This window comes from Eschrichtius robustus, chromosome 18, assembly GCF_028021215.1.
Source record: "Eschrichtius robustus isolate mEscRob2 chromosome 18, mEscRob2.pri, whole genome shotgun sequence".
Classification (NCBI taxonomy): Eukaryota; Metazoa; Chordata; class Mammalia; order Artiodactyla; family Eschrichtiidae; genus Eschrichtius; species Eschrichtius robustus.
In genome coordinates this window covers 53,680,206-53,697,574 of record NC_090841.1, presented here as the reverse complement: position 1 = coordinate 53,697,574, position 17,369 = coordinate 53,680,206, and the positions used below count along the sequence as shown (strand labels likewise).

Sequence of the window (17,369 nt, the reverse complement as noted above, 5' to 3'; positions counted from 1 at the left end):
CATTTGTACTCCTAATCTCTTTACCATAATCTGAAATGTCATGACAAATATGGTGGTCTCATTTTAAAATATGCCTATTGTATGTACACACCCTAAAGCACGACAAATACTTTTTATTGAAACCAAGTACTGTGCTAACCTCTATCCCATGTAATCTTCTTTTCAAACTCTGTGAGCCAAGAATGAATTTTCCCCAGTTTGCAAATAAGTGAATTGAGAATTAGTTGTCACACAGCTAGAATGGGTTTAGAACCCTGTCCTGGAGCTGGGCCTCTGACTCCAGACCTTGTACTCTTCCTCCCTCACGCATGGGATGCGTGGGAGTTCACATTTATAGGCCAAAGGATGAATGGGTTTGAAGTTTCCAAGGATTCTTTTCAAAGTAGTCTTTTGGAAGTATTAGCATGTTTCTTTTCAAGTAGCATTTAATTCCTGACTGTGTCCTCGATCTAAGTCTACCACTAAGTGGAAGCTCAGTGATGGGAGTTGTGTGTGTGCCACGTTTAAGTTTATAAAGATGCACATTAACTCTGACATTTAGATGAATTTCAAAATAGCACTAAGGCTATGTTAGAAAAAGATGCGCTAGTGATAAAGGGAAAAGACACATCAGTTCATGTCTTTACAAAAACAGTATCTTCTGACTGCTCATCTTTTTAAAATGCTGTGGCTAAGAGAACGTGACGTGATGTTAGATATTATTTTGACATGACCTTTAGTGTTTATCTTTTAATTTTTAAAATCTTCATCCCATCCAAAATGACAAGTCTTTTTCCTGTTCTAATGGATCGACTGAGACCTAAACTGAAAATGTCAGACTTGAAGATATATAGTCCCTTAATTTCAAATCTGCTCTGTTTTCTTATAAGTTCGTTTGTATTTACGCTGGTCTGAAACCCCTAAAGGTACCCCTGAACAAGGGAAGAACTTCAGTCTTGATTCTTAAGATGTTTCAGGAACCTGTTTCTATATACTTGAATGGTTTTCAATTCAAAGTGTAATACATGCACTAGACTTTTTCCCCCCTCACTTTTGTACCTGTGAATGATATTTGTAGAGAACAGTTTAGTTTCATGGAGTGTGGCCTATTTAGAAGGGTTTCCCAAGGCCTCATAAGAAGGTCTTTCATTCCTATTCTCTGGAGTCCTACAACAGTCTTTGCCTATCATGATGTAACCCGATCCTTTTAATAATACTTGGCAGAGAGAAAACCTTTTAAGCAGTGATCTCAGAGTGCATAGCGAACATTTATTGCCTAATTCTCGGAACCCCACTCTGAGGGAGGAAGCTGCAGCTTTCTTCTAAGAACCCATCTGAGGCTTAGGCTTGGATGATCTTCAGTTTGACATGACAGAGGCAGCCTAGAATAAGTTCGATTGAAGCTCCATTTCTTGAAACAAGGTAGATTTCTAGGTCTGCTGTGTCTTAACAGGGAGCAGACCCCCTCTAATAAATGTTAGTTGCATTAACCAAGTGTGTAGAAGTGTGCGCCTAGTGTGACACATAATTTGGGGATGTGAACATCCAGTACCCTAGGGCAAAGATTTGACTTAGGCATTTACTGAGACTTTCTGTGAGGAAGGAGGACCTAGTTCTGGACCATTTTAATTCTTATAACACTGGTGAGTAGAAACGTGTCTGTATTCGGGATAGCGTGGAGCAGAAAGGAAACCAGGCTGCTTCACGGAAGTGCTGTTTGCATTGGGTCTTTAAGGATGAATAAGAGTTTGATGCGGAAGAGGACATCTCTTCTGCGCCTGTGTCCGCTCTCCTGCAAGGGGGTGCCTATTCATCAGATGTCTCAGAAGAGGTGCTGAAGGAACCATTCCCTAACATCAGGGCTCCTGATGAAAAGGTTTCCCGACTGCCCCAGCCTGAGCTGGCAAGTTTGGCTTTGGTCCGCCTCCTCTCTCTGAGCATCCCCTGAGACTCTAGGCTCAGCCGCGCCGCCAGGACCGGCGGCCTGCTGGCGAGACTGTGATTCCCAGAAGGCTAGAAGGCTCAGGAGGTGGCAGGGCTGGCCCATCATCTGTCCATTAAGCCGAGGCTTGGCGCTCCGAGGACGGGAAGGCGCGACCTCGCTTCACTCACTGGGTCATCTTTGTGCTGGCGGTGGGGAGGTGAGGTCTGGCCCGCCCGCCTGGGCTACGGTCCCGCTTTCCTTCCTCTGATTCCGGCGAACCCCTCCTTCCCGGATTCTCGAAGCCAGTGCCGCTGCCCCTTCTCCCGGGAGGACAGATCTGCCGGTGCCCGTCTGGTTGGAGTTTCCTGCGCTCTTGAGGGCGCTCTGAGCTGCTCCCGCCAGGGCCCCGCCCAAAGAAAGGACCAGCTCTGCGGTTTCCTTTCCTTTTATTACTACTCGCGAAACCTGGCGATTAAGACGCGAAACCAACAAAGAGTTTTCTTTCCACCTTAACCTTGCACACAATCCTTTAACAAATTAATTAATCCTAATGAATTAACACTTCATTTATTTAAACGCGCTACAGTCCATGAATTAAATTTTCATGCAGTGATTAAAGGCTGTTAAAATATGCATGATTTCGTTAAAATTTTATAATAAATCAGGGCAATGTGTTACATGACAAGGCAACTATTTCCCAGTCCCTCGCAAGGGGCTTTGATTTGTGCAGGCGGCGGGGAGGAGGGGCGGCTGGCGGCGGCGCCTGCAAGCTTCGGAGCCGGGCGACAGGACCCAGCTCCGCACTTCGGCGTGTGGACTCGAGGCTTCGCGCTGTCCTCGGGGTGTCTGGACCCTCCTGGGGATCCCGCTCCTGCAGGCCGAGCCGAGCCTGCGGAGGGCGACGGGCGCTCGCCTCTCGGTTCCCGGAACTGCGCTCGCGGGGGCCTGGGGGTCCTCTGCGGTCCTTTTGCGCCAGCGGAGCTGCCTCCCACCAACGCGCGCGTGTGGCCGAGTGGGAGCGGTGGGCCCGCGGCTCTCCGGGGAGAGGAAGGCGACACAACTTCCATCTCGTCGCGTGGGGTCAGGGGCGGACGTGTCTGTTGCAGAGTTGGTTTGTTCGTTGTTGTTCCTAACCAGGAGACCTCGAAGCCCCTTCTCTGACCAGCGCGTTCTCCCTTTTTGGAAAGGGCCTGGGCGGGGCGGGAGCAGCTCTGCTTCCCTTGGGACCTAAACCACAGGGGCCCGTGGCCAAGCGTTAGCGGTCCAGCATTGTCACTTGGACAGTGAAACTTGTTCTGGCAACTAGCGGGCGAGGGAGGCCGTGCCCCTGTTAGGACGGAGACGTAGTCCTACATCATCCCTAGGGCTTTCACAAGGTAGATGGGTTTAAGTCCACCGAGGGGTTAGGGTGGAGATTATATATATATATATATATATATATATATATATATATATATATATATATATATATATATATATATATATATATTCACCTAGATCTCTACAGATGTAACGCCAAGAGAGATAATGACCGGCAGTGAACTTTACTGCCGCATCATTCGGATCCCAAGTGTGTGTATTAGGGACATCTCGGAGTGGGGTGCTCGACATCCAGGAAAACGTTCCCAACGGAAGTGGCATTTGAATTAAACGGCTAGAAGAACGAAAACACTGGGTTTTCCAGCGGCTTACTCGAGAACCTCCTCCGCAGGTCCCAGCTGGGAGCCTCACAGGAGCTGATCACCACCGGCCTCAATAACTCACCCACCCCGGCCTTTGGGACCGAGGGAGACAAGCGGCCGCGGGTGCGGGCAGAGCGGGGTAGAAAGGAAGGACAGTGGCCTGTGGGAAATCTCCCAGCTCTCGCCAACGAGAGCGTGGCTGTGAACTCGTGCCTTGGGCTGAGCGGTGGCACAGGGCAGGGCGACCTCCCAGGACGGCCTTGCGGGCTGGGCGGGCGAGGAGCCCAGTGCCCACACCGCGGGAGGGACGGGGCCGGAATGCGCAAGGGTCAGTGCTTAGAGAGACCCAGGATCAAAGCTGCCCAGGTTTGACGCTGGCAAGGCCGCCAGGAGGGGAAGCGAAAGCACGGCACTAGTCCCTCCTCTGTCCCACCCTTCGGACAGAGGGTGTCTGAGCGGAAGGGAGCTGGACCTCCCAAGTGCCGCCCCTCTTCCGAGAACCGACACCCCCCCGCCCCCTCCCAATTCTAGGCCTCCTAGTCCTCTGCTGGCCAGTTCATTCCCACCGCTTAAAACAACCCAAGCGGCCTCGGAAGCCGGCCGACTCTACGCTCTGGCGACTTCCCCCGCGCAGGGCGCTGGCTGCGCGGTGAACGGGCCGAGTTTCTGGGCGGCAGCCGGGAGGAAACGTGGCGCCCCGCATCTGCGACGAGCAGAGCTCCGTCTTGGGCCGCCCGGGTTTGCAGGTTGTTCCAGATCCCCGCGTTTGGGCAAGAACGTGAGGCCCGATCCCCTTCTCTTGTACTCGCACAATCTCCACTCACTTCAGTGCACATTCCTTAGGACCACCGCTCCCCCCCCTCCCCCGCCCCCCGGCGTCCCCGAATGCGGATAAATAAATCAGGTTCAAGCCCAGAGGTGGGGCTGGGGAGAGGGAGGCGTGCAGGTAGGGGCTGCTGAGTCCAGAGCTAACTTTCCCCGCGCCGCTTCGGAAGAAGAAAGGCTGCCCAGCCAGTGGCAGCTGTGGAGGGGGCGGGGTGCTTAAAGGCGAGCAGCATTCACCCCAAGCCGGTCCCGCCCTTGCGCTGCGCCTCTCCCGCGGGTCTTCACTGCAGCCTACCAACGTCTGCTCCCTAAGCCCGGGAAAGAGGCGCTGCGAAAGGAAATGTGAAGCGGGGCCTGCCAACGAAGGAGGAGAAAATTAATTAATGAGGGAAAGAAATGTGTTTCTGATCCAGATGATAGACTCCCTATCCCTGGGGGCGGAAATTCCTTGGAAATCAATAGCTGTGCATTCATTATCTCCCTCTTGATAAAATGCAAAGCTATGAGATCGGGTGAGGAGGGAATCTGTGTTGGTCATTAAACAGGAAGGAAAAGAAAAAAAGAAAAAAACAAACCCCAACCTGCCCAGGATTCTATGCCAAGGCTCAGACCCCACGTGGGCATCACTAGCTCTGGCAGGGGCCATCTAGTTACTGCACTTGCCAAACCCAGAAAACAAAGCAGTGACATTGATGGACTGAGCCCCAGTCCACCACCCTTCCCTTTCACTGCCCTGGGGAGAGTAGGGAAACGCTTGATAAGGTCCAAGGAACTACCGGCAGATCTACCACCGTGTCCCACTTTCTAGCCTGGGGCTGAGGCCCAGCAGGGATGTGACAGGATAATTCTCCAAGCAGCATCCCCTACCCCACCCGGTATTTCTATACAATTCCCTCTCACCGCACCTGTCACACCTGTACCACAAAAACACCCCCTTCACCTGTAGCTACCCCACTCTCATAGACTGCCACCGCCCGAAGGCAGATGCCTGTATTTTATACCTCATTTTATCTCCAGTGTCTTGCCCTGGCCCAGACTGGTGCTCAGCAAGCATTTGAGGAAGGAAGGTAGGGTAGAAAGTAAATGAGGGAAGGATGAGATAAATGACTTTGGAAAAATTGCTGGCTGGAATCAAGATAGACAGCTCCGCGTGGGGACAGCACGCCCTTCTGTTCCAACCTGCATCTCCTTTTCAGGGAGAGAGGAGACCCCTTCGGTGATCTTCCTGCTTTCCCCCCACTCCCCATTGGTCCTGGCTTGCTAAACTCTCTTTGTTTTTCTCCCGGCCCTCGCCGTCTGCCTTCTCTTCCTTCCTACACACGTGTATTGTTCTATGGGGTATTTTCACTCTGTGACAAGCACCCTTCCTAAGTGCCAGGGTGGACACAGATGTGCCCTAAACGGGCTTCCAATCCATTAGTGGGGTGAGGTGGGGTAGTGAGATGGGAATTGTACCCAGGGCCCTATTTCTAGCCCTGGGGGAAAGTGAGACATTCTGAGCAAAGGTCTGAGCCCACCCTAAGCTGGGCAGGGACTCTGGTTGTCCAAAAAGAAGTGAACTAGGAGAGGAGTCTGGACAAGGAGGTGAAGTCTTGACCTCAGGCCAGGGACCTCCCCGCTGGGTTAATTGGCGCTCTCTCAGTGTTGGAGGGTAAACCGAGATGAGCTTCGGGTACTCAGGGGCTCACCTCTCTCTCTCAGAGTCCATGTGGCCCCAAAACTGTGCTATTTGCGTTTGTTTCCCCTGCACTCTTTGGGGTCCCTAAAAGCCAGCGTTTCCCTGGGGGGAGGGGGAGACAGGATCTAGGCGCTCATCCTCTGCGGGGCCCTTCCTTCCCCCCCACCCCGACCCCCCTCTCCCCTAACGCAGGCGAGCTCAGGGAACCGCCGCGGTGGGTGTCAGGAAGGATTAAGTTAAGCCTGGACACCCGGTGCGAAGACTACCGTAGGACTCATTCGCTCCCTCCAGCGATGTCCTGCTCGTGGTTCATTCCCTGTAGAGATAAAGTTGCACTTAGCACTCCCAAGGGGCCGCGTAATGGATGGAAACGAGGCCCTTCTCACACTAGCAAGTGAACATCCTTCTTACTCCCCTCTCGGGCTGCAAGGGGGTAGGGGGAGGGGGAAAGGTAGAGAGAAAAGAGAAGACAGAAAGAAAAAAGAAAAAGCCGTGGTGACGCCTCTGGGCTCTTCTTAGAATTTGAGTAGGGAGCGTGTCCGCTAAATACGCACGCGTTTATCCAAAGAAAAGATCCAAGCGAACGCAAATTTAGGTTTATAGAAATGAGATCTAATCTTTGGCGGAAATACAGACCTCCTTGCTGTGGGAGAGGCCAGAAAGATTATTTATCTGATCTCTGCCTCCCATAAGCAGCCCCTTGCCGTTCTCCAGCTCTCTCGCTGCAGATGTGATAACATCTGGGCTGTTATCACCCCGGGCAAGGGCTGAGTCCCTGGGGACTCGGGCACCTGAACTATCCGGTAGGCCCTTGATCTGCCTGCCACATAAGGGCCACATAGCAGGTTGGCTAATTGATTTATTCTTCTTACGTTTTGATTTCACAATAATAAAAAAAAAAAAAAGCTGGACCAGAGTTGGGCCCCGTTCTTTTAAGTTGGTTTGAATTAATATTTTAATCACGCTTTCCTATAAATTGGCTTGATTCTGTTCCCTACTGAAGAAAAAAAAATATGTGTGTGTATATATATATATACACATCTATACATCTGTATGTATATCTGTATCTGGGGGGCGGGGGGGCGGGTGGTCGGCAAACAAGCCAAAACGATGGAAGGGAAAATAAAGTTCTCTTCAACATCTTATTCCCTTTTCTCTGAAGCTATTTCCTTTTCCTGGAGTTTCCAACATAAAGCGTGTGTGTGTGTGTGTGTGTGTGTGTGTGTGTGTACGCTGAAGAGAGGTAAGGATCCCAGCTACACCCTGTTAACTACTTTTCCTTTTGATTACAAGAAGCCTCAGATCACCCGGAGCTCGTTTGAAATGTGGGTTTGTACACGGTTAAAGGAGACAAACAATAAGAGAAATGCACAACTTCATTTCAACAACCAGCCGTTCCCTAGTAGAAAGCACACGCTCCTTGTGGCTCCTAAGTGGCTGTCACTGTCGGTGCCTGACACACTTATAGTCGCAACAACAACAACAACAACAAAGTATGCGGAGGAAATTAAATCATATGGAAATCTATAGCATCTGACTGCTTCAAACAAACGTCTGTCACCGCGATTATTCATTCTCCAGGAACCTATTTATAAACCATGAAAGAAACAGGTTCTTGCCGCAAAAGACAGCACCTTCTGCATTTCTGTGTTATTTATACTGCATACAGAAGAATGCGCGGGCATAATTTAACATACAAATGCCCAGCTGTATACATTATATAACAGCTTGTTAGACGTCCCGGAGAGGAGGTGTGCCTAAGTAATGCGCATATATTCAGGGCTTGCGATCTGGGTGAGGGTGTGGGGGAGGGAGGGAAACCACCCAGGGGCTGGCGAGCATCTTGTCTTTCTTCCCCTAAAAGATGCCTATCCTCAGACAATAGCTGGCCCTTTTGATCTTTCCAGACCCGCGATGGGAAAGGTGAGAAGTGCAGTGCGCATGTCCGGGTAGCTACAGGTAGGTGCATCACCTGCGCTGTCCTTGCTGGTGGTCACTATAAGAGCGGCTCCCACGCGCGGGTCGCGGCCGGGAGAGCGCGCGCGCGCGCGCGCAGACGCACGGCGCCGCCGAGAGGGAGAGCGCGCGTCAGATAGACGGAGACAGCTGATGCCTGTCAGCGCGGCGGGCCCGCGAGCTCTCGCGAGAGCTCCCCGGACCGGCCGCGAGAATTGGGGCTCAGGTGTAAGAGGAGTGCATCCCGTCGGCGCACGGGGCTAGAGCTCTCGGAGAAGTGGGATCGCGAGGCCGGTGCGCGGCGGTCTGCGCGGTCAAAGGAGCGCCGGGCGGCAGCGGCGGCAGCAGAAGCAGCAGCGGCCCCCGGCGCGTCCGCCGCCTCCGCGCCGCCAGCCGCCGCGGCTGCAGCCTCCGAAGGGAGACCGGGGGAGCCGGCGTGCGCACTTTCCCGCGGACTTTCGGAGTGTTTGTGGATTTACATGCCAAGCCATCAAGATGATGTCCATGAACAGCAAGCAGCCTCACTTTGCCATGCATCCCACCCTCCCTGAGCACAAGTACCCGTCGCTGCACTCCAGCTCCGAGGCCATCCGGCGGGCCTGCCTGCCCACGCCGCCGGTAAGCGCCCCATGCCCGCCGACCCGGCCCGCGCGCCCGCCCCCTCCCCGTCTCCGAGACGCTGCATGTCGGGTGCTGATGTGTGTACAGGTCCCGGTGCGGGGATTTGCGGGCAGGGAGTTTTAGAAGAGTCCCGCTGCGAGGCAGGCTTTGTACAGTGGCGCTTAGTGTCGTGTTCCCGTCGCCTCTGCCTCCGGGTCGGGCGCCGGCGATCGGAGCGGGGAGCGCTGGGGCCATGAGTCTCGACTTCCCTCCACTCTTTCCTGTTAATTTCATGCCTTGGAAAGGCGGTCTCTGTGCGTGTTTGGGTGCGTGACACGGGTCCCCAGCTGCGAGTTACATCTGCACTTCTTCTTCTTTCCCCTTCCTTTTCCGTCTCCCACGCCCGTCCCCGGAATGTGTTCCTGTGTCCCCCTCTCCTCCGCATCTGCCCCTCTCCTCACACTCCCGTCCCTTCTCATCTGACCCCCTGTCTCGTCCCCAATGTGTCCCTATTCTGTCTTTCCCGGTCTCCACTATCCCCACCCTCGTCGTTATTATTTTGCTTGCTTTGTGTTTGCCTTTTGCTTGTCGTGCTTTCCGGCTTGTGTGTGGTGGTTCTGTGTTTTTGCTTTTTTTGGTTTTGTGGTTTGTTTTTTTTTTTTTTTTGGTTTGGTTTGTGTCGCCTGCAGCTGCAGAGCAACCTCTTCGCCAGCCTAGACGAAACGCTGCTGGCGCGGGCCGAGGCGCTGGCGGCGGTGGACATCGCCGTGTCCCAGGGCAAGAGCCACCCGTTCAAGCCGGATGCCACGTACCACACGATGAACAGCGTGCCATGCACGTCCACGTCCACCGTGCCGCTGGCGCATCACCACCACCACCACCACCATCACCACCAGGCGCTCGAGCCCGGTGACCTGCTGGACCACATCTCGTCGCCCTCGCTCGCGCTCATGGCCGGCGCGGGAGGCGCGGGCGCGGCGGGCGGCGGCGGCGGCGCCCACGACGGCCCGGGGGGCGGAGGCGGCCCGGGGGGCGGCGGCGGCCCAGGCGGTGGCGGCCCCGGGGGCGGCGGCGGCCCGGGCGGCGGCGGCCCGGGGGGCGGCGGCGGGGGCCCGGGCGGCGGGCTGCTGGGCGGCTCGGCGCATCCGCATCCGCACATGCACGGCCTGGGCCACCTGTCGCACCCGGCGGCGGCGGCCGCCATGAACATGCCGTCGGGGCTGCCGCACCCCGGGCTGGTGGCGGCGGCGGCGCACCACGGCGCGGCAGCGGCGGCGGCGGCGGCGGCGGCGGCCGGGCAGGTGGCGGCGGCGTCGGCGGCGGCGGCAGTGGTGGGCGCGGCGGGCCTGGCGTCCATCTGCGACTCGGACACGGACCCGCGCGAGCTCGAGGCGTTCGCCGAGCGCTTCAAGCAGCGGCGCATCAAGCTGGGTGTGACGCAGGCCGACGTGGGCTCGGCGCTGGCCAACCTCAAGATCCCGGGCGTGGGCTCGCTCAGCCAGAGCACCATCTGCAGGTTCGAGTCGCTCACGCTCTCGCACAACAACATGATCGCGCTCAAGCCCATCCTGCAGGCGTGGCTGGAGGAAGCCGAGGGCGCGCAGCGCGAGAAAATGAACAAGCCCGAGCTCTTCAACGGTGGCGAGAAGAAGCGCAAGCGGACTTCCATCGCCGCGCCCGAGAAGCGCTCGCTCGAGGCCTACTTCGCCGTACAGCCCCGGCCCTCGTCCGAGAAGATCGCCGCCATCGCCGAGAAACTGGACCTCAAAAAGAACGTGGTGCGGGTGTGGTTTTGCAACCAGAGACAGAAGCAGAAGCGGATGAAATTCTCCGCCACTTACTGAGGGGGATGGGAGGTACCGGGCGGGGCAGAGCGGGGAGCCGAAGGGGCATTTCGGGGGGCTTTCCCCGGGCCTGTTTCCCCCCGGATTCAGAGTGTCCGTTGTCCTGCTTGCATCTGGGGAGTCCCTCCTTGAGCGCTCGCCTCCACCTCCTCTCTGCTCTCCCTGCCCTTACCCTCCCCAGCCTAGAGCACTGGGGTGCCGGGTGTGGACACCGGAGAGAAGGGCGGGGGAGAAGAGGGAGCATTTGTGAGAGTGGGGAGTCGGGGGAAGGAAAGCGGAGACTGGAGGAGGGGTTGTGAGGAGCAGGATGGCTCTGGGGGTGAGGGTGGGGGGAGACTCGGGAAGGGTAGGGAAATTGACTGTTTTTGACCAGAGACACTTATCAAAATCTCCTGGGGACCAAGGAGCTATGTACAAAAAAAACCTACCAACCACCAAAAACTAGACAAATAAAGACAAACGAAAACAAAACAGAACAAAAGCAAAGAAAAAAATGCTTTAGAAATTTAACTCCGGAGAGTCGTGTTCTGCAGCTTCATTCCCCCTTCCCCCCCCGCCCCCCAAGGAAGAGAAAAAAGGGCACCACATTATTACCATCGCCCAGCCCCACACGCAGGAACTGAGTCAAAGACCGAACACCAGACTAACCGGAAGGTGAAATTCTGGGTAGCAAAGCTAGTTGTTCTGTTTGCGTGTTTAATTTAATCTTTCCTCTAAGTCTCACCTACACCCCATCCAAGTCCTCTTTGATTTATTTTCTCTTTTCCAATGAGACTCCGATGGCTGCTCTCCATTGCCAGAAAGTGAGTAGGGGCACAGCTGAAAGGGGCGGTGGGTGGCTACTTGTTTAGGTGAAGTCCAAGTTTTCCAGTGACCCAGCCTATGCTCCTGTGGCCTGATAGGTCAGATGGGGGTCTTTAGGGAGAGAGAGGCATAGTCTTTGGGCTGACTAAAAAGCAGAATTTAGAGCCTCTGAAATAAATATTTTATTCTAGGAAAACAGAACAATTTTAACCAGTTTTTTACTCTTTCCATTTTTGCTCTTATATCTAATATCTAGAAAACAGACCATTTCAAAATAAGCTTCCCCCCCCCCCACACTCATAGAACTTGCTTGCCCTTTCATTTATTTTTCTGAGTGGCTTATTTTAAACTATCTACTTTTTTTCCCCTGTTGATTCAAATAGATTGATGGGGCGGCAGACAGTAGGAGAGATACGCTGTCCCATTTTCTCCACAGAACAGGACCCATCTTGCTCTTCTAGGTCCCCTTTCTTCTCTCTTGGAGAACATGAAATCATTGAAATATTGAGAAGTTTCTGCTTTCACTTGGAGCAGGACTTGGCTGTGAGAAAATCAACTAAATCCCAGATGAGAGGAAGACAGGTTTAAAGCCCTCCATTTATTTCAAAAGGGTCTGCATGTTGGGAGCGGGGGGGAAGCAGAACAACTGTTTCATTATTATTATTATTAAATTATTATTATTATTATCCAAAAGTAATTTATTGCTGGGGATAAATGTTGGGTAGCAAGACCTTTAATTTGCACTATCAGTCTCCCAAATAGAAAATCATGTATAGTATTTCATAGTAATAATCAAGGTACTTTATGAACTACTGATGGATTAAAAAAGAGAGAGAGAAAAAAAAATTGAAGGTGGTTAGGTAAAATGCCTGCTTGGTGCACAAGACACACTTTTGATCTCGGGTGGAGATGGTTTATTACCATTCTTTAATAAGAACTAAAAAATTGGAAACAGAACAGATGAGAAAAGAAAAAACCTGCCATTTAACAAGACTGAAATCATGCATGATCTGAAAGGTGCAGAAAGAAACACAACTAGGTCTCACTCTGGTTAGGCATTATTTATTTAATTACATTGTATATCATTGTTTGCAGCGCAAACATTCTATGCATTTGAAACTGAGCACTAAACTGGGCTAGCTTTCTGATAGACCGTTTTGTGGATAGTGTGGTATCACAGTCTACTGCCTGTTTTCACCGAAAACACAACATTCTTGTCATATTCTTGTATTTAGAGGAAAAGGAAAAAAGGAAGATTACTGTAAATATTTTCTTTAATGCACACACTCACACAGCGGTTACGAACTGCCAGTGTTAACACTGAAATGCCTCACGGATTGATCTACCTGCCCATGTATGTCTGCTGAGCTTTTTCCTTGGTTATGTCTTTGCTCTATTATCTTTCCCTCCTCCCCACTTCTATCAGAACCACTTCTGTGCGCCAAAATACAACAGGGGGATATGTCCCAGTACACTTACAAATAAAACATAACTGAAAGAAGAGCAGTTTTATGATCTGGGTGCATTTTTGTGTTTATACTGGGCCAAAGTCCTGGTAGAGCCGGTCAACAAATGAGACTCAATTCAACCAAAAATACAGGGAAGGGGAGGATGTTGAAAGGGAGGTGAAAAGAGGGGAAAGGATGAGAATGATGTATTTTTCTGCTGAATCAGAATTCACTTTCAGATAACTCATGTGAAAGCGGTGCTCTGAATAAAATGAATTCTCTATTAGTTGCCTGTGTTTATCAAAGTTTTCTTTTTTTTAACTGCAGAAACCCTTCAAGCACAGCCCTCGCTTCAGAGTGGTGGAAGGTAATAAATAACCACGCACTCTCAAAATACTTAAATCAAGGTTCGGTGCAGAGGCATCTGGAGGTTTGTATGTGGTGTTCTAGCCTAAAAACGTTTCTAAGAAAATGTTGTAACTAAATGACTTTTATTTGGAGGTTAACAAAAACCATCCACTGATCTGTCCAGCCATGGTGTCAAATGCGTCTGTTCATTTGGAACTTTAGTGTGCCACCTACTGCTCCAGAGGGACCACAGATTCTCTGTTGGTGACCCGGGACTAGATCAGATGCCAAATGTAAAAAGTTTCTTAATAGCTGGGATTATATCTTCTGAAGTCATCCTACTTTAGCCAAATCTTTTTAATTTCACCGGCAAATCTGTGAAACAAAATGCTTGATGTTCAAAAAAGAAGAGTACATTTAAAAAGCTGTGATTTTAAACAATTGTTAATGTTTAAAAAAAAGCACTAGAGGTATTTTTAAAATAGATCTCTTCCATCAAAATTGATTTGTTTCTGTTGTTATTAACTTGAAATGTCATCAAAGTTTTAAATAAAATACATTTGTTTAAAAAAAATACCCACGTTATTTTATAGAAAAGTATGACCGGATTTCATTGTTGGAGAACCAGGAATGAACAAATAAACAGATTTACAAAGGCTGTTTTTTAAAAAAAATCTGCCCCGAACGGAAATGTTGCAGGCAAATATATTTGTATTATATAATGATGACTAATGTATGTAATAAGAACCTAAGCATTTGTTTTGTATTAAGTAAAATCCTTACCAAATAAAGAGAAGACAATATTATGTTAATAAAACAGATTATGAAAATACATGCTTTGCAGAGTTTCCTATTTTACGTAGTAGGAAGCTGTGCAAAACAGGAAATGCCTTGCTATCTAGTGACTGAATCTGTGTACTGCCTGAAGGAATATTAAGACTATTCTAAGATACCTTTAACTGTCAATTCATGAACAAACAAACAAATAAACAAGCTAACAAACGTCCTCCTGGAGAGAGTGCTAAGGCTTGCTACTCAGTGGTAGTTAACCTTTCAAAGTTTTCTGGTTCTGAAGAACGGAACTTCAAGTGAATTCTGGCACTAGTCAGTGGGTGGAAATAGCGTGGCTCCGGTCCTTTTAAATAATCTCAAAATAAGTTGGAGTGGGAAAATTGTGTTCTGTTTGCATTTCAGCTTCTCAGGAAATGCAGGCGGTGGTGGAGTAGGAAAGGCAAGAGAAAAGTAAGCATAAAATGCATCTACCACGTTTAAGCCACCCATTCGTTTTAAATTTTCTCTTTTCCCCAGTCCTAGCTCCGGGTCCCGCTACTTCTGTAGGTCTAGGAAATGATGTCCTCAAGACGCTTCCACTAACTTCTTAATAGATTTTTGTTTAATGCGTGTTCTGAAATTGCTCTCAACTTCGATTACACCCTCATAAATAAACCGTAGGCACCCACTGCCGTGATTGTATCGACTTTTAATTTCTTGTGGTATTAAGATGACTTCGGTCCGGTTCCTACACTTGGCCGCGCCAAGAGAGGACAGGGCGCCCTGGGCCGAGGACTCACCTGGCCAGCTCCCGCCCTCAGCCCCTTGCCCCGTCTCCCCGGTCTTTCCGCCAACCTTGCCTGAAGCATCCGTACCCCATCTTTCACTTGGATGGGCTTTCATAGTCGAATCCGTGAGGTAGGAATTGTGACTTCTGACCTGGCTGAAAGCAGCGTTCCCCACCCCATTCGAATGGCCTTGGTGGCCGGCGAGGTGATAAAGGTGACGACCACAATTGTCCTCTGGTGTGGTTTTGCTGATGGGTGTTACTGCCGCTGCAGTCTTAGCCCCAGTCCTCGCGAGCGGTTCCAGAGGAGAACGCAAGCTTAATTGATTTTTAAAAAATAGCAGCCGAATTCTAAATCTCACGGGGGGCCTCTTTCCCACCTGCGAGATAAGCCTTGTCGCAATAATTACGTTATTTAATATTTGATCAAACCTTTGTGCCACCGCGGCGGGAGGGGCCGGGCCCCCTCACGCCATCCGGGGGCAGCGGGCAAGCGGCTCGGCCCGAGCCGGACCGGGCACGTGCGGGGGGGCCGCGCAGCCGCCCCGCTCGTGTTGGCTTGCCCTTTGTATAATTCATGGCCTGAGGATTCTGGAAATTAATAAAATGAATGATAACAAGAAGCTAATTAAAAACTTTCGTAATTGTTGTCAAGTCAGCCTGGTGAAGAGATTGGGCAGCCCTCCCTCTCCCCCTCCCCGAAATCCGGTGGCTCCGTAGGGCGGGGCGCGGGCCCGGAAGGGCCTTGAAACTGGAGCGGCCGAACACTCCTCCGGTTCCCGGAGTGATTTCAGAGGCGGCCTCGTCGTGCGGCTCCCTCCCCTCCAGTCTCGCAGGCTAGACTTCAGACTTAGGAGCGGGTGCCGTTTCAAACCACAGGCAGAGCTGACCGGGTCAGAATCTGCAGTCAGGAGGGGAACCGCCCTCCCCCGACCCAGGCAAGGTTCCTGACCCCCTGGAAACACCCACCCAACCCTGGCAGCCCGCGCGGGGAAATCCCAGCGCCCTAGGCGTGCGAGCCGCAGCCCAGCGACCAGGTACGCTGGGTCTGTGCCCCTCCGCCGCCTGCCGCGACTCGCGGCCCGGAAGCTTCCAGCTGCCGGGGGCCTCAGCTCCTCTCGGACGGTGGGACAGCTACCGCCTACCGGCCCTGGCCGGGGCTTAGCCAGGCCGTGGATGACCGGCGCGATCAAACGCCCGAGTGCCCAGCGTCCAGCGCGCGTGCGCAGGCGTGACCGGCGGGGTGCGGACCGCTGGGAGCGCCGCGCGGACGGGGCGCGCTCAGAGTGCGCACGGTGCGCGCCGAGCTCGCGCATGCGCGTTGTGTGTGCGGCGTCACCTCGGAGAATTGAGCTGGAGTTCCGCAGCTGGTAATTAAGCGCTCCCGAATGTTCTTTCCCACCCTGTAAGGGCTTCTGAGGGCTTCCTGCGAGAAAAGGGAATGGGCCAGTATCTCGCAGAGGTTAAAAATACTCCCCTCCCCACAGTTTGCCCACGTCAACAGACGTCCTAAACACCACAAAACTTACAAAACTGGTTGACATTTTTTGGCAAGAAATGGGAGCAATAAGGTCTCGGCTTTTGTTTTGTTGTTAGGGTGCACACCAGCAAAGCCCTGCTACGAATTTGACCTTATACCTGGCGCGGGAGGAAGGCTGGCGCTGAGCGTTAGTCCCGGGGAATTCCGTAGAGTCCTGGATCGCAAAACGGAGGATGAAAATCTCGGTTTCGAGAGAAGCTGGCAAAGCTCAAGCCAGGGGACCAGTGTCCTGCTCCTGCAGCCCCTGGGGTGGGGCTAGGAGCGCCCGTCTCCCATCCCTTGCCCCAAGCCCGAGGGCCCCGGAGGTCGTTTCTTTCCGATTTAGAAAGCGAAGAGAATGGGAAAAAAGAAGAAAAACTAAAGAAGCGTGGAGAGAAGTGGCAAAAGGAGGGATGGAGAAGGAAGAGAGGCAGACTCCTTGCATTGATTAGGTAAAGCAAATTACAAACCAAAGTTTCGTAACTCTTGACGCCTGGCTTCAGTGAAGCATAATGCACACAAACTTTTGTAGGCATGGATCAGAATAGAACAAAGTGTTGACAATTTCCAGCCGCGGAAATTCTCTTACACCTGTCTTTCCCTCCCCCCGCCCCGCCCCCGCCAAGTGTTGACAGTAAACATTTAATGAAGGCTGGGACCTGGCTGTCTCCAGCCAGTGTCTGAATACTTTAAGCAGACCATTGGCACGGCTTCTTCCACTTCAAATATCGTGCGCTACACTCTAACATTTATATATATATATATATATATATATATATATATATATATATATATATATATATATATATATACACATATATATGTATATATATGTATATATATATATATATATATAAATACAAAGTGTGAGACAGATAGTATGTTTATACGAATATCTTAAGTGGTGTGCAGTAGTTCTGATACCCCCTGTACATATTAACAGAAACCAACGCATTGTAGAGTACTCGCGCTTAAAAAACTGTTAAATACAGTTAATGCAATATTAATCGCCCTTTGGTAATATAAAATGCAATATTTTCAGGCAGCTATCGAGCTTTTCTAGAAGAAGAGCTGATGAAAAGAGTCACAGCTGAATAGTGGAGCGAGAAAGCCCGGTATTTATTGCTTTTGTTTGGCTTTTGGCTACAGAGACAGGAACCTTCTAATGGGGTAAGGACATTTATTTTATCTGCAATCTATTGCT

At 51.4% G+C, this 17,369-nt stretch overlaps 1 protein-coding gene across 1 annotated transcript; it reads left to right on the top strand.

Annotated features, from left to right (window-relative positions):
- The first annotated feature begins 8,539 nt into the window (after positions 1-8,539).
- Positions 8,540-10,488, top strand: POU4F1 (POU class 4 homeobox 1). Its single transcript, XM_068526772.1, has 2 exons — positions 8,540-8,662; positions 9,334-10,488. The coding sequence occupies exons 1-2, from the start codon at positions 8,540-8,542 to the stop codon at positions 10,486-10,488; spliced, it is 1,278 nt and encodes a 425-aa protein (XP_068382873.1).
- The last annotated feature ends 6,881 nt before the right edge of the window (positions 10,489-17,369 follow it).

Coding starts and splice junctions, on each gene's coding strand:
- POU4F1 (XM_068526772.1), top strand. CDS start 8,540: ATGATGTCCATGAACAGCAAGCAGCCTCACTTTGCCATGCATCCCACC. Junction 8,663..9,333: donor CCTGCCTGCCCACGCCGCCG/GTAAGCGCCCCA, acceptor TGTCGCCTGCAG/CTGCAGAGCAACCTCTTCGC.